The 23,652-nt window shown below is 46.1% G+C and overlaps 1 protein-coding gene across 1 annotated transcript in view; it reads right to left on the minus strand.

The window, feature by feature from the left end:
* Window positions 1-6,961: 6,961 nt before the first annotated feature.
* Window positions 6,962-23,652, minus strand: part of EXOSC7 (exosome component 7) — a 30,062-nt gene continuing 13,371 nt past the window's right edge. The window contains exons 4-8 of the mRNA XM_059077889.2: window positions 21,796-21,961; window positions 16,333-16,403; window positions 11,969-12,092; window positions 10,749-10,904; window positions 6,962-7,498 (exon numbers count right to left, since the gene is read on the minus strand). Of these exons, the coding sequence (XP_058933872.1) occupies window positions 7,394-7,498; window positions 10,749-10,904; window positions 11,969-12,092; window positions 16,333-16,403; window positions 21,796-21,961 (622 nt within the window). The 3' untranslated portion in view covers window positions 6,962-7,393. The remainder of the gene's footprint in view (window positions 7,499-10,748; window positions 10,905-11,968; window positions 12,093-16,332; window positions 16,404-21,795; window positions 21,962-23,652) is intronic.

A 23,652-nucleotide genomic window follows, 5' to 3' on the forward strand; every position in this document is an offset into this window, starting at 1 on the left:
ATGCGTCTGAGGAGCATGTGGTAGGGATGTACCCCTTGGATGTTGCTGTCCAGTTTGGATGGTGTGTTGTGACTACGGACGACAGTAGCCTTGTCAGTAGGAAACATGCACTAAAGCACAACCTTTGGGCATCAGGTCAACAACTCACTTGAAAATGGCTCAGGGGAAAAATATTCTTTGTACTGTAGTTGCAGATTTTCTGTGAGCTTTAGATTGTTCCAAAAGAAAATGCAGTGCTATGTCATTCAGGCTTTTCTTCCAGGGACCCCGCCTTGCCCCATCTGATTTGGGGAGGGATGTGCGTGCAGCCCAGCCTGGCTGATCTCCCCCTGTGGTCCCCAAGGGCAGGAGCCTGGGGCAGGCAGCAGGTACTGTGTGGCCCTTTCTGTCAGGGGCCATTCCTCACATTCTCAGGGTGGGAGAGGGTTTTATATTCACAGCCGTCCCCTCAGTGGGACGGTTTAGGGCCCAGGATTATGCAACCTAACAGGCAGGGAGCCTTGCTTCCTGGAACTTTGGGTGGGTAGCACATGGCAAGAGAAAATTACAATTCTTTTTTTCTTTTTAAAACTCCATTGCTTTCTTGATTTTCTCACCTCAGCTCTTTGGCAGCAGGGAAATGGGAGGAGTTTGTTTCCAAGTATGAGGCCAGGACAGGCCATGCCCTGGCTATGCTGGGGAGGAGGTCCCAGAGAAGCTCTGCTTTGGCCGTTCAGAAACCCGGAACCCCCTGCTCTAGGTGTCATCCCACAGGAGCCACACAGGAGCCAGGCTGTGTCAGGACCCGCCTGGAACTGTTCTTGCCCTGTCGGTCCCTCATTCACTTCACAATGTGCCCAGGCCTCTGTGAGGCCCTGGAAGTGCAATGTGCGGGGCCCTCTGTGCCAGTGGGACTGAGGTGGGCCTCAACAAAGGCAAGTGACCCACCGTCCCTCAACCTTTGAGCTAAAAAGCAGACGGGAAGAGGCCACCTGGTTTAACCACCACTCGATATGGGCTGTCCTTTTCCATTGACCCTGTCAGATGTCTCCATGTGCTTGCTTAAATCCTTCCTGGGACGAGCAGCTCATTACTCTGCAAAGCAGCTGGTTCCATCATCATTAGATGCTCAGCCTGTTATAAAGTTCCCCTGTGGTGAGGCAGGCAGGCCTCCGAAACATCACCCTGTGGTCCCTGGTGCCGGCCTCTGGAGCAGTCATTTAAGAGGCCAGCAAATGTTTGCAACTGGCCTTCCTGTCCCTCTTTGACTGTCTCCTCTCCGTGTTCCTTCCCCGCTTCCTCCCAACTTTTCCTCTGAGATACGGTTCCTGGACTTCTTTATCTTCCCCCAAATCACCTTTGGATAGAATTCTGCGCGTCACTGTCCTCGCTGTGGTGTGCGTATTCTCAAGCAGTCTGCCGTGGGCAGGGGCCTGTGCCTCCTGTGGTCCGAATGGACACGCTGTTCAGAACCCACATCTTTGTAGCCACCATGCCTGATTTGCTGCCAGTGTTAATAAGCTTATGGTCATTGAACCCCCGGGTCCTCATGTCCACCCCCAGCTCTCCCTGGCCAGGTGAGAACCAGCACTGCAGCCACCGCCAGTGGACTCACCAGCAGCCCCGGTGAAGTCTATGGATTTCATCGTCCCAGCGTAAAAGATCTTCTGGTGGCACCATCCTGGAGGCCTCTACCAGCCAGGAGGGCAGCAAGTGGGGGTGGTTTCAGCCAGGAGAACGATGCTGGATTAATGTTCACGAATGACCCACCCTCAAGGAAAAGTCTGTGAGCTAACACACCACCCTCAGGGCCCAGTCTTTTCACATCAGTTTCCCTGCACAAAGAATCATCTTGACAGTAAAGACAGAGGCAGAAAAATCTGAAGAGAGCTCTAAAAGGCACATTTCAAGTTTCAAGTGTTTTTTTTTTTTTTTTTCCCTCCAGAGCTGTTGGCAGTCTGAGTATATAAAACAAGCTCTGGCCACCCCACCCATGTCAGCCCAAACAACATGAAAACTTCTGGCCCAACATGGAACCATCCCCCACCCCTACCCTCTCCCTGCACAGATGTTTCCTTTTAGCTCCACTGGCTCTGTATCAACAGAAGTGGGGCCCCGCCTATGGAGCAGAGAATTTCCACACTCCGACTTAAAAGGTAAGAACATCCAGGGTGCACATCTCCAAGAATATTGCAAGGGCAGTCTTGGCCCTTAGTCAGAACCAAAGACAAATGGCCTGTTACCATGGTCTCAGTGACCATTAGGAAAGTCATTTGCTCCTTTCTGAACCGTTTTTGACAACCTTGTTGTCATTCATTCAGCAAGTATTGCCTCTGTCCTTGTGTGCCAGGCCCTGGGGCACACAGCACTGGGGGAGGCAATACCCCACCTAACCAAGTTCTTGGCTCCATGGGGCCACGTTCCTTGTTGTTTTGTCCCTAAAGGTCAGCAGTATCCTAGTGGAAAGAGAACTGGGAGTCATGGATTCTAAATGGAGCTCAGACACCTGGCACTTGTGTCTTCTGGGGCAAGTTATTCAAGACCCACATTCCTCTTTCATAAAATAGGGCAATAATCTCTGCCTACACAATGGGATTCTTGTAAGGAGCATGTGGAGACCCTGTGTGTGAGGAGGCAGCTGGGCCACCTGCAAAGGTGTGGGAAAGGAGGACTGGTGAGAGAAGGTGCACGGCCCTCAGAGATCCCTGGCCTCTGTCCACCGCTTTACTCCTTCCACTCCAGGGCTGAGACAGTAAATGACATGACTTGTAAGTTTGGGAAGAGTAAACTGGGCGTGTGGCCATTTTGCACTTACCTGATGTCTTCAGCTATAATAGCTCACACAGGAAGAAACAGAAAATCTGATTAGTTTTGTAGGATACTATAGATTTCCATCTGCCTTTTTGACACCTGTCCGTCGACCCCTCCACAAATGGCCTTAAAATTCAACAAATCTAAACCCAGTTGTGCATTTAGGGATCCTGAAGTTTCCAAATTATCACACTAGCCCTGCACAACCTCACTAGTTAAGTTTTGCTGGTTTCTCTTTTTCCCCCCATGGAACTCCTCATAGAGCCCATGTCCAGAATCTGCAGATGCCCCCGGGGAATGAAATGACTGGTGACAGACTGCTCCCTTCTAAGGCTCTCTCCCTTCTCTGGAATTTTTCAGAGAACAAACTTTTGGTTTCATTGATTTTCTCTATTGATTTTCTGATTTCAATGTCACTGATAATCTATATTGCTTTAATTTTTATTATTTCTTTTCCTGTGCTTACTTTGGATTTAATTTGCTCTTCTAGTTTCCTAAGGTGGAAGCTTAGATGATTGATTTTAGATCTTTCTTCTTTTCTAATATATGTATTCAAGGCTATAAATTTCCTTCTAAGCGCTGCTTTTGCTACAAACCACAAATTTGGATAAGTTGTGTTTTCGTTTTCATTTAGTTCAAAATACGTAATTTCACTTGAGATTTCGTCTTTGACCCAGGTGTTATTTAGAAGTTTGTTGTTTAATCTCCAAGTGTTTGGGGATTTTCTGGCTATCTTTCTGTAATTGGTTTCTAGTTTAACTCTATTGTGTTCTGAGAGCAGATCATTGTGATTTGTTTTATTAAATTTGTTAAGGTGCATTTTATGGTCCAGAATGTGGTCTATCTTGGTGAATGTTCCATGTGTGTATCCAGCTGTTGATGGACGCAGCAGTCTATAGATGTCCATTATGTCCAGCTGATTGATGGTGTCAGTGAGTCCAAATATGTCCTTACCAATTTCCTGCCTGCTCCATCTGTCCATTTCTGATAGAGGGATGTTGACGTCTCCAGTTATGATAGTGGATTCATGTATTTCTTCTTGCTGTTCTATCAGTTTTTACCTCATGTATTTTTTTTTTTAAACATCTTTTTTTCTTGTCTGCATTGGGTCTTTGTTGCTGTGCGTGGGCTTTCTCTAGTTGTGGCGAGCGGGGGCTACTCTTCATTATGGTGTGCGGGCTTCTCATTGCAGTGGCTTCTTGTTGCAGAGCACGAGCTCTAGGTGCACCTGTGCCTAGTAGTTGCAGCACGTGGGCTCAGTAGTTGTGGCTCCGCGGGCTCAACAGTTGTGGCTCACAGGCTCTAGAGCGCAGGCTCAGTAGTTGTGGTGCGTGGGCTTAGTTGCTCTGCGGCATGTGGGATCTTCCCGGACCAGGGATAGAACCTGTGTCCCCTGCATTGGCAGGCGGATTCTTAACCACTGTGCCAGTAGGGAAGTCCTACCTCATGTATTTTAATGCTCTGTTGTTAGGCGTATACACATTACAGATTTTTATGTCCTCCTGGGTAACTGATCCCTTTATCATTATGTAATGTTCCTCTTTATTCCTGATAACTTTCCTTGCTCTGAAGTCTCCTCGCTCTGAAATTAATATAGCTGTTCTAGCTTTCTTTTGATTGAAGTTACCATGGTTTATCTTTCTTCCTCCATTTATTGATACTTTTAATCTATATGTCTCATATTTAAAGTAAGCTTCATATAGCTATATTAATTTCTCTGGATTTGCCTGTTGGTCTCTCTGATTTGGGGAGCAGTGGTTGCCCTGTGACCTCACTTCTCTTACAAATCTAAGAAGCATTGTTGCCTTTTCAGTTTATTCAGTTCTGGTATCTCCTCCTCATTTACTTCAGGTGCTGGCCCGGTCCAACTTCAGGGGCTATCCCAGCAGTGAATTAGGACAGCTTCAGATTTCCTTGCTAGGACATTAAACCCCCTTTTCAGCCCTGGCCCTGGTCCAACACCCTCAGATCCACTCCCACCTCTATTTCCTTGGTACCTGCCAAGCCAGCTCTTGCAATTATTTTGATGAGTAATATCTTTCTTCCCATGGCAGGGACTGCATTTCCCTGCTCAGGATGGGCTGTAATCAGACCCTAGTTATGGGTCTGGAGCCAATGAAGGAAGGTGGGGCAGAGGTTGACAAGTATCACCTTGTGAGACATCTGCCTCAGTACAGTCCTTGCATGGGAACTGGTATAGTGTTTCTTCTGGGAAATGGCTGCTCTCCTTTAGCTAGGGGTGGGGGCTTCTTCTGCCTGCCTAAAGCGTTCTGGGGAAAATGAGGGACCAAGATCCTGTCTTTATCCCAGGTCAGAGTCCCTTTCTTCCTGAGGAAAGCCCTGTCTCTGGCAAAGGAACCTGCCAAGGATGCACCTTCAGGCTCCTTTGCAGCTCTGCCATTCTTGCACAAGCAGTGATACTGGCATGAACTTCTTTATACTTCATGTTTTTACTCTCCTTTGGTTACATGTCCAGAAGTGGAGTTTTAGGTCATCGGGCATGAAACTTTTAAGACTTTTAATACGCACTGCCAGATTATTTCCAAAAAGTTTTGAATAGCACAGATTTATGCTCAACTGGCAGTTGTACGAGACTGCAGCCTTTATTGAGCAAAATGCAAACTGCTGTCAGTAGTCTATAAATTCATGTGTTTTGCAGGCTTGAATTTACACAGTTTGAAAGACCAAGGAATCACAGAAACAATAAAACTGACTTGAATATTCTATAACATTTCATTCCTTCTATGCCCACCCTTACCCTCCCCACCCACAAGCTGTTGATTGCCTTTTGGCTGACTTTATTTTTCTCCCTGACATTTATTTAATGGCCACTAAAGACAGCTCTGGTTCTGCTGGATGAAGCAGTGGATATCCCCAGGACAGTATTTTTCCAAGTCTTTGCCAGTCTGCCTTCAGTTTTCTCTTATTCTGAGAGCTGCAACCATCAGACAATTCTAATAAAGCCTCTCCTGGAGAGACCTTGCTCATTTGGTATTTTGTTTCATTTGTGATGTACACTTCTTCCAGGTGGGGTGGCCTTCAAGGAAAGGTATGGATGGGGTGGTAGACACAGATGCTAACATCTACTTCTCCCCTTCATTTGCACCATAACTGCTTAGGCCAGCAGGCCCAGTTGGGTAGCTGTTGTACAACTGGCCTGGGAAGGCCTCACCTGTCTGTCTCAACTATCTGATGTCTTTAATCATCAAAACTGAAGGTTTCTAAACTTTATTCACATTCTAGATGCATCTGTGCAGTCCCACTGTTAATGTTCCAGCACGGTCAGTCAACCAGGGGCAGGGGAAGAGGAAACAGGCTGACTGCTGCCTCCCTGGGAGCACTGTCATGGTGCCTGTAAGGACAATCACTGGGAAAAGAATAAAGAAAAAAGAGAACCCAGGCTATTCTCTCAACAGGGCAGCAGCTCCAGGTCCAAGTCTAGGCAGCTGCCTCTCTCCACAGGACATACCTGGCCATGCCGGGAGGAGGTGCCCACACCAGGACCTCTGGCATCAGTCCTTAAGGGCTTCGGCTCGCATTATGTTCTTCCCATTAGGCAATAACTTCCTAACTCCTTACCCTATTTGTCTAACTGAAATGCAGAGAGTAAATGCCACGGCTGAAATACACTCTTTCATGAATCAGCTCCCTCCCCAGGGCTCTCTTTTAAGATTGATTGGGGAGTTTCAGTTCCCCTGGACAAAAAGTAGAGACTGCTCAACCCGTGAATAGACTTAAATCCAACACACTGCACTGTGAGTAGAACACAGGCTTATAGAAAGAGCCTTCTGGCGCCATTGAGAATGGCCTCTCCTTTTGTCCCCAGAGTAGGAAGGTGAGCTGAGTAATCAAATGACAACATCTCTGAAGCAGCCCTCTTAATGCTGATAAAACATGGAAATCTTACAAAACACCAGGGAGTGGCTATAAAACACAAAGCAAGTTCCAAACAAGAGTGATAAGAAAGGTTGGCTAAGGACCAAAGTACATATTAAGCCCCAGACTCTAGGGGAGCTAGACTGGGAATCTCTTGGAGGCCAAGAAGCAAGAACTGGGCTTCCCCCCAAACTCGGGTAGTCTCACCAGCCAGGCAGAAGCCCTGGGTCTGTACCTGGAGCAGAGCGCCTCCTCCATCTCCCCCACCAAGAAGCCCCCAAATACACGAGGCGAATTTACATTTTTTGTGTGTGATTCTTATTTTGAAGGCTCTATAGGGGAGAAAGATTGACAATATACAGATCATAAACATTTCCTTTGAACCATTTTTCTGCTAGGTCTTGATGTTGTTGTTCTGATCTCCTGTGGCAGGTGATAAGTCTCCCTGGGGAGGCCTGTGACCAGAGCCCTCTCATTGGAGCAGACCTCGGGACTTAGCTGTCATTCACTTAGACAAGGGTCAGACTCTCCGAGGGGTCACCGAATGGCATCTTGGCTTACAGCTGAGGAACTCTAGCCATATCAAGCCAGACCAGAAAACAGACTTGAATTTTACATGTACAAATGTTGCCTTAAATTCATAATAGTTAAGAAAAATGTATACAGACTTCAGTTTAAAAGGAAAAGTAGAAAACAAACACGTGGCAGTTGGGGGTTGATGTGCAAATCATCCCAGGAATCCAACTTTCTGTCTCTTGGGCCCCAGGCTTTCCTCCTTGTGTAGAACGCTCTGCAGGGAGGTGTGCAGCACCTTGCCCACGCGCTTGCTGGTCTGCAGGACAGAGAAGGGATGGAAGAGGGCACAGGCCCACTTGTGAGGCACACACACTCTGACCAAGAGACGCTCCCAGCCAGCTAGCCATTGTAAAGCTGCACGCATTCCATCTGCCTTACAGGACTTTTATTTAATTAACAAGTCAATATAAAAACAAACCCCAAACCCCAACTACATAGTAGTTGCATTCTGGAAAAACCTCCATTTTGAAAAAGGAAAAAAAAAAGAAAAGAAGAAGAAGGCAAACCCCAAAGCAGCAAGCACAAGCAACAAAGGGTGCCTCAGTCCTTAGCTGCTGCCACTAGAAGCAGCAAAACTGTCAACCCAATCAGGTCTTGGTTACAGCCACTGTGCTGCAGTGAGAAGGCATGGGGAGGCCATAGAGAATCCAAAAATCTGTCTGATGAAGGAACAGATGGTGCTGAGGACCCATGTTAATAAGCAGCTTCTAATTCACCTTCTACCAAAGGAGACCTGCTCAGATAGGACCAAAGTCAATACCCGGATGGAGTCTTTGACGTTACTGACATGCAGAGATGCTAAAGGCGTGAAATGTTGGAATCAAGACAGGTCAAAAGGTCAGACAACCCACAGATTTCTTACACAGCGGAAAGAAGGGGGCCCCAACAAAAATACCCAACTATACAACAAAAATCTTTCTTTAGGCAACTGTTTTTCCGTCCCATGAATCATTTTAAGAATACAGTGAACCAACTGCAAGTCTCTTTATCAAGCCTTCCACGTTCCCATAGCAGTTTTAATTTCACCTGTGCCACTGGTTCCATTCCCAACAATGTGAGGGAGAAAGGCACCCAGGCCTTGACCCCCACCCCAGTCCTCCTAGTCATAGGTGGATTCTCCCTAGGGCTGTGTGCCTTCTCCCCTGACCCCTGACTATAACAAGGGATGAGACTCCAAGAATTACTGAAAACTCGTATGAAGAGAAGATCTCAGTCTACAGGCTGGGGAGTGATCAGTTCTATGAAATGCAAAGTCAGGGTTAAGGTCGAAAGTGACTTTGGAAAGATTTTTATCATGACATTAGAAAAAAGAAAAAATGTCCAAGTTGATTGAGTAGAGGAACTGATTATTCATGTGAATGAAGGCAGGGAGAGGAGAAGAGGAGATGAGACAGACAGGACATCAGGACTTGAGAAATCTGAACCTGGACTTGCAGGTAAGAGACTGCAGAGGTTGGGGGTGGCAGCCGCACAACAACCTGAGTTTCTAAGCTTTACCAAGAGCGCCATCTCCAGAATGCTGCCTCCCCGTGTGAGACAGGGCCTCAGGGCCATGGTCCCTTTGAGCAGCGTCTGCAGACCTCATTCCCGAGCCCCAGAGGAGGATGAAGCCCAGCTCACTGGACAGCACTCTGGTTCTCCCACCCATCCACGGCCGATCTGGTTTATAAGATTAACATAGCTCTTGGCTGGAGGCACACAGTCCAGGTTTGAATCCTAGCTCCCGCGTTTACAAGCTGTGAAGCCTGTAGGCAAGTTCCTTATTCTCTACGTGCCTTAATTCCTCGTCTATAAAAATAAGGGCAACAACAGTTTCCTCACAGGGTTGTTGAGGAGTAAATGACATGATATTATTTAAAGCACTAAAAACAGGGTCTGACACGTAGTAAGCACACAATATATTCTTTTTTTTTTTTTTTTTTTTTTTTTGCGATACGTGGGCCTCTCACTGTTGCGGCCTCTCCCGTCGCGGAGCACAGGCTCCGGACGCGCAGGCTCAGCGGCCATGGCTCACGGGCCCAGCCGCTCTGCGGCATGCGGGATCCTCCCGGACCGGGGCACGAACCCGTGCCCCCCGCATCGGCAGGCGGACTCCCAACCGCTGCGCCACCAGGGAAGCCCAACACACAATAAATGTTAACTATTATTTATTGTTTTTGTTGTTGTTTAGATACTGCAAGTCTCATCAAACTCTCCTGGGGGGGGAAGAGGGGGGAGTTCCTTCAAAAACAAGATTTGAGAGCCACTCATCTAGAGGCTTTTGGTAGAACTTATTATAAAGCTTTTTAAGAGCTTTTGTATAAGAAGAACTCTTGTTGCCATGCACAGCTGGAGACACCTGAACTCAGGGTGCTTAATGGGGCACACAGTAGGAGCTGACACTGCAAACTGACAACGCATCAGACACTCTGACACATGCTTCCCCTCCACTCAGCCTGCCCACCCCGCACAAGACCTGCAGCAGCAGGCACTACTACTGTTGTTATCCCCATTTGCAGATGAGGGAACTGTGGCCCGGAGCCCGCGTTTGCAATCCGGGCAGTCTGTCTTCAGAGCTTATGCTTGGGCCCTCGACGCTATACACAAGGCCAATTTTTTGCTTTCAAGTAAGATGACAAAAATACAAACAGACATTAAGTGCTTAGAGTCTTCAGTGAGAAGTCACTATTTCTAGAAATGAAAGAAGAATATAGATGACCTCTGGGCATGTGTTGTGAGGCAGTGGTTACCTAAAGCAAAAAACTGGGGCTGGCTAACTCTGTTCCTGGCAATTCAGTCAGACTGTCAGTCAGTCAGTCAGTCAGTCTGTCAGTCTCAAAGTCCTCAAAGACTTCTGGAAAGTCAAGGTGGACATGAGGGAACGAAGGTTTGGAAAGACACAGGTCAGCATGACCTGGTCCCTGCTGCAGAGGAGCTTCCAGGCCAATGTGGGTGACAGACCTGTCAACCAATCAGTACAGAGCAGCTGGAAAGCACCCGAGTGGTGCTGCCAGGCCTGAGAAGACCTGAGGGGAGCAATCGCCAGTCAAGAGGATTTCCCACCTTTCCTATTCATCTCCACTTAAACACTTCCAGACTCACGAAGAATGGGGAGATGGCCATCCTTCAGCCCCCTGGCTCCACCTCTGCTCACTCCCTTCAAGGGATAGGAAGCAGTCAGCCAGGATTTCAATTCCCTCATCAAATCACAGAAACTTGGGATTTTGGAGTTACAAGTGACTCTTCACATTATCAGTCCAATATTCTCATTCAGAAATGTGGAACTGAGGATGCGAGGGAAAGGATAAGAGACTCTTATGAGCAGGTCGCTACTTCCTGGTCCAGAGCCCTCACCGCCACCACCCTCAGCTAGCTCAGCGACATCTGGCGCATTCCAGCTGCTCTCCAAGCCCCAAGCCTGGGGTGAAGGGGGTAAATGGGGAGAATTCCCACAGTGTGACCAAGGGGGCAGGAGGCAGCCAGCACTCCCAGCCAGGTCCAAGCACCTGCCTCAGAACCCGTCTCACCTCCATCATCTCGAAGATGCTCTCTGGGTCCAGGCTGCCCTTTCCCACTTTCCTCATGCATGTCACAACTCCCTTGCTGGTCACGGACACCAACAAGCTGGCCAAGGAGCAGGCCTCCTCCTGAAGAGTAGCATCCACCACGTGCCGATAGCCAATCTGCAAAGTCAGGCAGCAGTGCACGTGCGTGGGCAACGCACATCCCAGATCCCCACTTTTGAGAGCCTCATGGAGGGAATATCTACACCAGCAAAGAACCTGTATCTCCCGTTTAGGTCTTATTTTAGTTTCTGCTCATATGGAAAATATTTGAAGTACCGTTCGATCACTCTACCACAGGCTACTGTGTAACCAGTGTAACAGATGCATGAAATGGAAATATGCAGTAGGGGGAAGGGTGGATGGAATTATAATTCAGAGACTTTCCAAGTCAGAGGCCAACCAGGGGGTTTCTAATAGGCCCCTGGAAGTTTCACTGATGACAAAGATGAATCAAGAGGGCCCATGCTAAGGGACATGCTCAAGAATGAGTCAAGGGCAGGTGGCTCCGGTCATCCCAATGCTTTACCAGAGCCTGGGTGAAGCGATTCTGGTGGAATTAAACCTGACCAGTTCAGTCTGATTTTTATATAACGAATCCTGAGTGGAATCAGCGACAATCTCAGCCAAAACAGGCCTCTTTGCACAACCTTGGGAGGTGCCAGTTACACATCAGCATCAGCCAGATGTTACGCTCCACAGGCCTCAGTGCTAATGTAAAAACCACACTTGACGTACTAGACACCCAGGCCCTGCTCCAACCCCCTTATTGCATAGATGTGGACATTAGGGCCACAGAGGGGACAGTGTCCACCTTTCAACCATCCTTTTACTACTCAAGCAGTGTAGACACCATAGAGTTGAGAGAATTAAAGGAAATATGCATTCAGGGTGTTTTGGTGAAATGCCTGGTAGGTAGAAGGAGCTTAGCAAACTCTGGCTACTGTTACTATGAACCCACTCGTGTGCTCCAGGGACCAGAGCCATTATCTTCTAGTTAAAAAGAAGAGAAAGAGCTGCTCATGGTAGTGGTCTCTAATATAACAAAATTATTCGATTTGGGTTAAGACTACTTCTACATGGGTTGTGAAACTCTAACTTCTCAATCTATTAGGTAACCTTAATGGGTTGGGGTTGAAGGAGATCCACAGGGAAGACAAAAACCATGAGATATAAGCTCATACTTTGCATAGGGTGACGATACAGGGGACATTCTCCACACTTAGCTGGATGCAGTCATAGGGGTCGTCGGACAGTTCAATGTCCTTCAAGCCCTCTTCATCTTCCAGAACACGCACTCTTGGTATCCTAGAAGCAGAAGCACAATTAAAATTCCCACTAACTGAAAGGAAGGATGATAACTTCTTTTTCTTGAGTTGGAATCCCTGTGCCTCACAAGATGAAGTCATGCTATGCCTGAGCTCCCTGTCAGCCCCGCCAAAAGTGTACAGGTGACACTGAGTGCAGTGAGGACAGGAGGTCTTTTAAAAAAGGATGCTAGGGAGGGACTTCCCTGGCGGTCCAGTGGTTAAGACTCCGCACTTCCACTGCAGGGGACCCGAATTCGATCCCTGTTCAGGGAACTAAGATCCCGCATGCCACGTGGCCAGAAAAAAGAAAAAAATGATGCTGGGGAGAGGGAAAGGGAGAGGGGCTAGAAAGAGGTAGGGGATTAAGAGGCATGAACTACTATGAATGAAATAAATAAGGTACAAGGATATATTGTACCACACAGGGAATACAGCCAATATTTTATAATAACTTTAAATGGAGTATAACATATAAAAATACTGAATCACTATGTTGTACACCTGAAACTACTATAATACTGTAAATGAATGATACCTCAATAAAAAAATAAATTTAAAAAATAAAATGTAAAATGATGCTTAGTCAACCAGATATCCAAAACTGATCCCAATCCCTACCTCTCACCATACACATACCAAATAGACTGCAGATGTAAAGGTGAAAGATAAAATAATAAAGATTTTATAAGAAAAACTAAGAACATTTTCATGACCTTGGAGTAGACAGAGATTTATCGGATAGCACAGAAAGTACTCACTGTAAAGGGGAGAAAAAAATAACAGATTCAATTATATTATAATTGAATATACACACACAGGCACATCTTGGAGATACAGCAGGTTTGGTTCTAGACTACTGCAATAAAGTGAGTCACACGACTTTTTGCATATAAAGTTATGCTTACACTATAGTGTAGTCTACTGAGTATTCAATAGCATTTTATCTAACAAAAAACCAAAAAAAACCCCAGGAAAACAATGCACATACCTTAATATAAAAAGACTCTTACTAAAAAATGATAACCATCATCTGAGCCTTCTGCAAGTCGTAGTCTTTTTGCAATGGTAACATCAAAGATTACTGATCACAGATCACCATAACAAATATATGAATAATGAAAAAGTCTGAAATGTTGCAAGAATTATCAAAATATGACACAGAGACATGAAGTGAAAAAATGCCGTTGGGAAAATGGCACTGATAGACTTGCTCAACGCAGCGTTGTCACAAACCTTCAATTTGTAAAAAACGCAGTATCTGCTAAGCACAATAAAGTGAAGTGCAGTAAAACAAGATATGCCTCTGTGTGTGTATAATATATATTAAGATTATGAACTTCTGTTTGTCAAAAGGCATTATTTGGGGAATTCCCTGGTGCTCCAATGGCTAAGACTTCATGCTCCCAGTGCAGGGGGCCGGGATCAAGTCCTGGTCAGGGAACTAGATCCCACATGCCACAACTAAGAGTTCACATGCTGCAGCTAAAAATCCCGCATGCTGCAACAAAGATCCCACGTGCTGCAACTAAGACCCGACACAGCCTAAATAAATAAATAATTAAATAATTAAAAGGCATTATTTGGAAACTAAAAGATGTGTGTGTGTGTGTGTGTGTGTGTGTATAAACTAACATATTACATAAAGAATTCCTACCAAACATAAGAGGAAGTCACACGACCCAACAGAAAAATGGGCAAAAGACTTCAATAGGAACTTCATGAAAGAGGCTATTCACATAGCCAATAAACATACTGGCTATGTTTATTGCCAGAAAGGTGCTCAACTTAAATATTCATCAGGGAAGTGCAAAGTAAAACTAAAATGTGATACCAAGATATACCCACCAGAACGGCTAATATTAAAAACATAAAAAGAAATCCAAGGGCTGGCAAAGATGTAGAGCAACTCAGACTCTATACCCTGCTAATGGGAGTATCACTTGGTAAAAGCACTTTGGAAAACTGTTTTGCATTATCTACTAACACTATTTGCAATAGCTCAAAACTGGAAACTACTCAGATCCATCAACAGAAGAATGGATAAATAAACTGTGGCATATTCACACAGTAGAACACCCTATAACAAAAAGCAGATGTCTCAAAACATAATGCTCAGTGAACGAGGCAGACATAAAAGAGAAAACACTGCATGATTCCATTTATATAAAGCACAAACCAATCTATTGTTTTAGGACTGTGGTTATCCTCCATGGGTATAGCAACTTGCATGGGGGTGGGAGGGCTTCTGGGGGGCTGGCAGTGTTCTGTTTCTTGAACTGGGTGCTGAAAATATATTTAAGCGTCAGTTCATTCCAGTGTGGGGTGGAGCCAGGAAGGAAGAGGTGGTCCAGCCAGCTACTGTTATAGAAACAGTGTTGGTGCTTTTCCCTGTGCCTCTAACAAAAGCCCCTTATGATTCAGCTTGCTGGCCATCCCTACACAAGCCAACATCCAGAGCAAAGGAGTTTCAGCCAGAGAATGTCCACAAGGACTAAGGAGTCCTGCTAGGGTCTGCCCTGGATCAAGTCTCCATGTCAGGGGCCCCCAGGGTGTAAGTACTAAGTAATACCCTATTTGAACAAATCAGGTAACCAGTTTGAATTTTGGTGTGGTAAAAAATAAGCGTACACACACACACACACCCCTTCCCAACCCTCTGGCCACAATATGGTTCAGCAGAAGGGCTAGAGGATACTGTCGAGAGAATGGCCTCTACCCTTCTAAAAGGCCCTGGCTGTACAAAAGGTCTCTCCATACACTAGAGAGACCCAGTGCCTTGCCGAGTCCCCATCCCTTGCTGCCTGCAGGGCTGTTCTTGCTCTGGGAATGAGACTTGCAGCTATGGCCATGACAGGTGTCCTCCCCATCCTGAGCAGCTGGGTTTACCATCCTGATGTACAGTTTGCCCAACACCTCCCCCACAGCCAAACAGCCTCATCTGGTTCTACTCTCCCTTTTTGCCCTGGTGCCCATGGAAACCAGCTGGCAGACAGGAAGTAATTTCTGAGGCTTGAGGTACAACAGATGGCGACTTCCTTTCTTCTCCAACGGAGCCCAAGCCCAGGCTGCTGCTGATGGCATCTGGTACTCGAGCCCTCACAGTGGCCACAAATGCCAGGCCCACCCTTGACTAGTGTCAGCCAGGAGTGTAGTGGCACAGCTAGGGTTAAGGGACTCTGTAGCTTTCATTCTCAGCAAATATTCCATCCTGAAATTTCTGACCTACATTTATTTAACTTTGTTTTGTTTTAAATTGTGCAAGTAGTCTAAATTCACCACAGCAAAACTCTAAAATACAGATAAATTTTAAATCACCCATGATATGAGCACTGGAAAGTAACCACAATGACCACCTGGAGATATATATATATTTACAGACATACTAAATATGCTGTTGTGTAGATTTCAATCCCCTATGTTGGGAAATTCAGGTTGTTTCCAACTTCTCATCACTACAAAGAAGCTGTGATAAACATCTTCGAATATCTTTGCTCACTTATCCAATTAATTCCTTAAGCTATATCCCTAGAAGTTTAAATCCTCATTTTCAAGTACCCCAGGACCCCCCATTACCATAATGTAAGCTCTCTCATGGCATGAACACCCTCCTCCACATATTTATTTTCAAATGCTGCAAACTTTCCTCAAAGAACCTTGCACATAGAGAAGGAAAAGGCTGTATCATCAAACAGAGGGAATGTCAACTCCAAGAAAGCTTCGTGCCATGTCCTCTGCTACACAGCCTGTCTAGGAAGCTGAACCACAGTGGCATCATCATTTCCTGCTCTTAACTTAAACCAAACAGCATGCTGCTACCCTACTTTGAGAACATTCACGTGTCCAATCAAGGAGTATGTGTCAGGCACTGTTTATGACGCTAGGGAGACAGCAGAGTACAAAACAGGCAAAACCCCTGTCTCCATGGAGCTTTATCTAGTGACAGTATTTGGACAACTGACTGTGTCTCTGGTTTCTACTCTTTTTGCTGCTCTGTAGTTTTCTGATATTTTTCTATATGGTACATGTTTACTTATGAAAATAATAATCCAAAAAATATATTTAGTTATAACTTATAAAATCTGTTTTCTGAAGCTTAAAATTAAATACCACCATTGTCAATGCTGAAACCCCTTGTTATCTTCTCCTGTGAGCTTCAGTAGCAGTGCCCTCAGTGGTCCATCACAGGTGTCTGCTCAGCTTCTCCAGGGGCCCAGGGGGCTGTTTCCAGGAAAGCATACCTTGTATTGAAGAGTGCAGCCTTTACAGCAATGGATATGGCATCAAACAAATTTCCACCACATTCCAGCAGCTAAGGGAGACGGGGAGTGAGGGGGAGAAGAAGAGGGTAAAATCATTTCTTACTTTAAGTATTATCCCAAGTAAAGGAGACTGGTTCCTGAGAAGTGCCAACCAAGTGTTTATAAAGACAAGAACGCGTGGCTGCTCTCCTGGCTCACTGACACACACTGGCTCTTCACCCTAACCGCCAGCGCTGCTTTGTTGCCCTGGCTGTGGTACCACCACTCAGAGGCCTCAGCCTGTGGTGCAGCTCCTCAACCTGTCAGGCCTGTGCTGAAGGAGGAACTCATCACCTGCGTTTTGCCCCAGGTAACTCTCAGTTGCACTTGGCAAGTGTTACTCTCATCTTTGCTAACATATGCCTGGCCTCCAAACAAGTAAAAAATGGTGGCCACTGATGCTGCAGCTGCCACCAGGGCCATGTTGATTACTGCTGTTACTACTGCACATAATTACCAATGTACATCTGATGCTCAAACACCTAACACTCCCTGTTCTACATTAAGCATAGTAACAACTAAGGTCTTTCACACGTTTTTGCCCATGAGCAAAAGTGTAGACTGTACTCGTGTGCTCATTCAACAGGGAGGGTTACAGCACATTATTAAGAGGAAGGCAACACATCCTTCTTCCTTATTTTAAAGAAGCCTTGGCCTGAGTTATGGAATAAAGCCAACAGGAAGAGAGGAGAGGAAGTCACATGTAGAAAGAAAAGTTGTGTACTTCCGTGTGTGTTTGTTTAGAGTCTATCTCCTCTTCATCTGAACTGTCAATTCGTGTGGCTGGACCCTGTTGGTTTTGTTCATTCCTTTATCTTCAGAGCCCGGGAGGAAGGGCTGCTGGGAAGGAGGAGCCTGGTGATTATTCATGGAAGACAGGCAGGCCCTAAACCCAGGCCTTCCAAACTCTACTAAGAATCAACAATCACACCTGGCATGTCTCATGCACTTCATTCACACCCAGTGCAAACTCTAATTCCCATCTTTAAGCTTTCTGGGCAAACCTCCAGGGCAGACATCATCTTTCCTACAGCCTGGTATAATTACTGCTTATTAGAATATGATCCCCCAGCCTGTATTACCAACTGGCTTTGTAACTGCAGCTTGTTTGTCTAGCAACTGGACTAGCTCTCCTGTACCCTGGTTCAAGTACAGACTACAGCATGGCCCCCACCTCTGGCTAGACTCTTGCACCAGACAGTCTGGTTTGATTCCTATCTTTGCTGGGTAACTGAATAACCCGGGGTGGGACCTAACATCTCTGGGCCTCATGGAGGGTGAAAGCCACACTATCTCCCAGAAGTGTTGAACAACTTAGTATCTGTAAAGCCCTTAGAAGTGTGTCTGGCACATAGTAGGCGTCAGCTAAGTGTTTTAAATACTAATTTGCTCTTTCATCTTCCCATTGTTGTCCTCACAGACTGAGTGCATCTGCATGTTCTCCATCTTCACTGTTGACAGCCCAGGTTCCTAACCCTGGCTATGCGTGGTCAGGGAGCTTATTAACAATGCAGGGTGAGGCCCTGGACACTGCATTTTACTCCAGGTCCTAGGTGGTCCTGATGACTGGCCAGGGGTGAAGACCACCGTTTTACACTCTGCTGACCACAATATCTGCTTTATGCAAGGAAAGTGCTAGATAAATGCTGACGTCTGCTCTAGCAGCTGTGAGGCCTCCAAGCTGGAGAGGACTTGGAGAGCACCTCAGCCAACCCTTCCCTGACAGGTGGGCTCAGGGGCCTCATGGCCAGTCAGAGCCCTTTCTACTGTCCTGTACCACATTCCGTTAAAGCCGGACACAAACATTGGTTTTCAACATTCTGGCTTATCACCAAAAGATGAAATCAAGAGGGCAGAATGCTGAACCCTAAGTATCTGCCGAGGGGCCCCCAAGGGCAGGCACCCAACTCCAGGCCTCAGCTTGCCTGCCTGGCTCCTCATAGGGTACCGCACGACAAGGAACCCAGGCCGGGCAGCGTGCGTCTGACACTCTTCTCGGCCACTTGCTGGCTAGGTGTCCTCTGAGCTTCGGTTTCCCCCTCAGTGAAGCAAAGCCACGCTTCTCTATAGGGTGGCCATGAGGACTAAATGAGATCACATCCCTATATCCCTGGCACATAAGAGATGCTCAGAGACCCTACCTTTCTCTCTTGCTGCCAAGCAGGCCCAGCCTAGCTAGAATCTTTCTGCTAAATACAGTGGCACAGCCAAGAAGCAGGGGGAGAGTGGGGGGGTATGTGGAGACCAAAAGCAGCCTGACTGGGCTATCTGAACAGGCCTACTCGAGCTGGTAGGGAACGGGGAGGTGCCGGACAACTAGTGTTACAGAGAGACTGGACTGTGGTCCCAGAGAGGTCATAGGTGTCCACCTTCGCTGAGGAGAAAACCCCTCCTGTAACAGAGGTGGGGCAGGAGCAGAGCTGGGGAAGGGGAAGGAAGACACACTTGGTCACAGATGCACCTCCCGTCAAATGCACAAATACTACAATGGCTCTTTTAGGGGAACAGGACAACTTATTCTGTTAGCCTCTGAGGATGAGGGCCTTCTTTTCATAAGAAAAACCATACTGCTATGAAGTACAGTGTGCCAAGTAGAAAACCTGCCTCCCCACAAATATCCTGCTCCTCCTGGGTTTCCCCCCACTGTCCTCTCAGATACCTGTGTTGAGCACCTCCTGGCACCACACAGCCCCTGCCGGGTGCTGCAGTGGCTCCTCCACTCCACCTTCCCTCCCATGCCCAGTGCCACAGACCACATGCAGGTCTCATCACCGCTCCTGGGGCCCCTCGCAAGACAAGCCTTGTGACCCATCTCCCCACCAAAGGTCGCCTGTACACTGTCAATGCAATGAAGGCCAAAGCTATCCCACTTGGGGTAAAAAGTATGCCATTAAAGAACTGTGAAGAACAAAGGTGAATGAAGTTTCCATGATGGTAAATTTCTACTCTCATAAAATAAGGCAATTGGGGAAAAAAACCAATACTGGAAACAGGTAGATCATCTGACTATAATAGGTTTCAAGTAACTGTGCCTGCAATAAAAGTATGAAAGCATGGAAGGCTGCCCAGTGAATATTTGTTTGAAAGATGGGCTCTGCCTGAGGACTACCCAGACCAGTTGGTAAAAATAAATCCAGGAGATTCATCTTTTGAAATCCCAATGACAGGACTGGAGTTCTATCATCTTGCTTCAAACATGGACTCAATGTATTCAATGTATTTTTAGATGAAGGACAAAAACTTACTCCCCAAACAAAAGCCTATCTCCTACCTCACATGCATGAAGTACGTTCCCACCAAGGCTGAAAGCAATTATGTGAATGACAAAAAGTGATCTACCTCATTAATAATATAATTTTTGTTGTTGTTGTTGTGGTACGTGGGCCTCTCACTGTTGTGTCCTCTCCCGTTGTGGAGCACAGGCTCCAGATGCGCAGGCTCGGTGGCCATGGCTCACGGGCCCAGCCGCTCCGCGGCATGTGGGATCTTCCTGGACCAGGGCACGAACCCGTGTCCCCTGCATCGGCAGGCGGACTCTCAACCACTGTGCCACCAGGGAAGCCCTAATAATATAATTTTAAAAATGCTTTTCTAATTCATTAAAAACTTTTCTGAAGATGACAACATTTCAAAAGCTCACATCTTCTTCCAAAATAAGTAAAACCTTTAAAAAAATATTAGAGAAGATATCCAAATGCAAAAAGTCTTAAAAAGAAAGGCCTGGGACTTCCCTGGCAGTCCAGTGGTTAAGACTCCACCTTCCACTGCATGGGGCATGGGTTCAATCCTGGCCAGGGAACTAAGGTCCCACCTGCTGCAGGGTGTGGCCAAAAATTAAAAAAAAAAAAAAAAAAAAGGAAGGAAAGAAAAGAAAGAAAGTCCTGCAGGTGACCAAGACACAATGCACCTGAGACACTCCTGCTCACCATATATCCCTGCTCATGGGATAAGCATGCTGGTTCTAAGCTGAGATAACATCCTTATGATGTTCACCAGTTTTTCAAGAGCCTGTACTGAGAGAACAGGCTTCTTGACTGAATCAAAAGAGCATCAGGCCCCCTTACTGGGCCAGCCTCCTACCAAACCACAAGTGTGCAGGGCTGCACCTCCCTGGGCAGCTATGAAGCCTGCCTCTTATCGGTAGTGACTGTAGGCTGCCAGTTCCCGCCTCCTCAAAACCAGGATGTGTAAAACTACCTGCTTGGTAGGAATCAAACTACAAATACATCCTGCTTACCAGAGATGAGAAAAAGCAAATAGACTTGTAATTTCATTATTTTTACCCATTAGCATCAGCATTCAGAACAGCCCTAACTTGCTAGACAATGGTAAGCACTGCTCTCTTTTGGTTAGCTGTTCCCAGCTATTATCAAATTAATTTAAAAGTATCCAGAAAGCCCTGCCCTGTTTCATACAGGGCTGACAATTAGAGACAGCTGGGCTGTTCCTTGCATGACGTTCACTATCAGTCCACAAGATGGGCTTTATCTTCAGATTCATTAAAGAACCTGTTTGGTCACTGGCTTAGCCCTGTGCCCTCAATATGAATTGGAAGATGTAGCCACTAATCTCAGGGTTCATAAAATTAAATGAAAAGGAATAAGATAGACCCAACAAGAGCCTGTACATGAACAAGAGACTGGCAAAATTAATCACAGCTGTAAGAAAAGTTACTGCCAAGTGCCAAAAACTGGGCAGACGAGTATTTGGGAGGGAAGCAACAGGAAGGAAATGGAGGGCTAGACTAGAAAGACTCCTGCAGGTGCAGACTCTGGAGGAGGGAGGAGGCAGGGCCTCAGGGACCTCACTGGGAAACACGGTACTCAGAGTAGCTGGGCTACAGAGTGTTTTCGAGGGAGGATGGCTTGGTGAGGTCACGAGCCAGCTCTGGCACTAAACATACCTGGCTTTGAGGCCCAGTACCACTACTCACAAGCTGAGACCTCCTGCGCTAGTTACTTGACCTCTCTGTGTCTTAGTTCCCTCACTTATAAATGGGGAAAACAAGTGCCCACTCACAAAACATTTGTAAGGGTTACATGAAAATGCATGTAAAGAGCTCATCATCCTTCCATTATCCTTCTTGTCTAAACTCTGCCCATCGACTCTGGTTGGCACCATCTAGAGAGCATCTCTTGTTTTCTTCTCCCCTGACAGCCTCTGTGGATAATTTTAGGTGCTACCATGATATGACTGTAACTTTACTGTAAGATGGCATTATATGTGCACTACTATGTTGTATTTAATTTAAAAATTATTACAGGAGACCAATCTTTTCCCAACTAACTTCACCCTGGAAATTGAAAGCATCCAACTGAAGACGGAAAAAGCAGTGGGAGGAAAGTAGGCCAACTGGTTTCCAACAAAGGTAGAATATGGCCAGTACAGCAATGTGATACTTACTAAAACATCCACGTAGAGAATCCAGCAGTGCTCCCGAGGACTAATGCACAGGGACTTCAGGTCGATGCTGCTCTTGTTGTTAAATATCCGGTAGAGGGTGTTAGCAATCTCTGTGCCAAGGTCATCACCTCCCCGACCTTCAAATTCAGGGGTAGCGTTGGCTGAACTATATAGAAGGGCAACAGAAAAGGGGTGAGTCTTGTCGAATGCAAAGAGCAAAAGGGCAGGCTTTGTTCCAGTTTCCCTGGGGGATGCTGGAAGAACCAACACTATGAGGAAAATCACTGAAATGAGGAAAGGATACATCTGACACTTGTCCAGCCTCCAGACACATGCAATCAGCCAGGCCAGGACCGTGTCCTGGATGTGTCAGTGTGTGTGGTGGGAGTTCCCACTGACTTCTACAGAAGCCATATTTATCCAAAGAGAAACAAGAACGCTGGTAAGATGAACCTCAGCCAGTAATAACGAACACTCGTATCTTGAGGGTATAATAAAGACTCTTCTCTGGCAGGCCCAGAGAGGCCTACATAATCAGTCCAGCCTACAGAGGGGTTACATTATATACATCATCCCTAAATGATGATATGATATTCTCAAAACAAAAACCACAATGTACGTACAATAACTTTCCTGTAATGATTTAGAAGATATATATATAACAGTATGCCAGAGTTATGTCATTAACTTTAGATTATCATGGTACTGAAAAGCAGGAAAATAAGACTGTTGGCTAATTTAAATATTAGGTTATCTCTTTTACTTTATTTTTCTAGAGAAAACTTTTTCCTTTTTAGCCTCTTTAATTTTATGCCAAATCACCTCAACAAAGAATGAACAAGCATCGACATTTGCCACCCTAAGCACTACTCAAAGTGTTTAACAGGAAATTTTTGAGGGTTCTGGCTTAATGAAAACAAATCCTTAATACACTTGTGAGATACATAAACATTTCAGTTATCATTTTATTGTAATAAATAAGGCCTAGAAAGATAAGGAATCAGTTATTTCAGTATGGTCTCTAGAAAAATCACATATTGAAGCTTTCCACTCATCCACCTGGAAGGTCCCGGGCCCTATGCTAGGCACTGGAGACCTAGAGACTGAGCAAGGCAGATGCAGACCCTAAGTCAGCGATTCCAGTTGCTGGGGGGAGTCACATGATACTGGGCAAACAGGAGGAGTGGGGGGTCAGGAGGGATGTCAACCCGTGTTGAGGGTTATAGGAGGCCTTGAACCTGAAGATGAGTAGAAGCTGGTCAGACCATAGACACGCAAGGGGATTCCAGGCAAAGCAAAACCTGTATGAAGGCTCAAGGCTGTACTCACCCCGTTTGTGTAATGCTGAAAGAAACCTCACCTAATATATTTAAGTGTCCCTTTTGTCTGGTCCATTCTAATATAGATGTAAGATGAATCCTAAAACAATGAGAGTGTATCATTGTATAATAACTTTGCTACTCTCATAGTTTTCCCTTACAACTACGAGCCAGCAGAACCCCAGTTTAAAACCCCTATGAGAAACTTCATTACTGTCATAGCAACCTCACTGTTCCCTCACTGCCTCTGCCAGACTCAGGCACTGAGCCATGAAAAGAAGCTCATTTATGGTAAAATAATCAAGTCACTAGAGACCAAGTTCATTATTTTGCACAGCTAGCAAAAGACAACCTCTTTCTAATTTAAACGCTAAGCTATTAAGTCTCATCTTTTAAGTGTTTAAAAATGCATCTAGGGCTTCCCTGGTGGCACAGTGGTTGGGAATCTGCCTGCCAATGCAGGGGACATAGGTTCGAGCCCTGGTCTGGGAAGATCCCACATGCCGTAGAGCAACTAGGCCCATGAGCCACAACTACT

The sequence above is a fragment of the Kogia breviceps genome, chromosome 10, assembly GCF_026419965.1.
Source record: "Kogia breviceps isolate mKogBre1 chromosome 10, mKogBre1 haplotype 1, whole genome shotgun sequence".
Lineage (NCBI taxonomy): Eukaryota > Metazoa > Chordata > Mammalia > Artiodactyla > Physeteridae > Kogia > Kogia breviceps.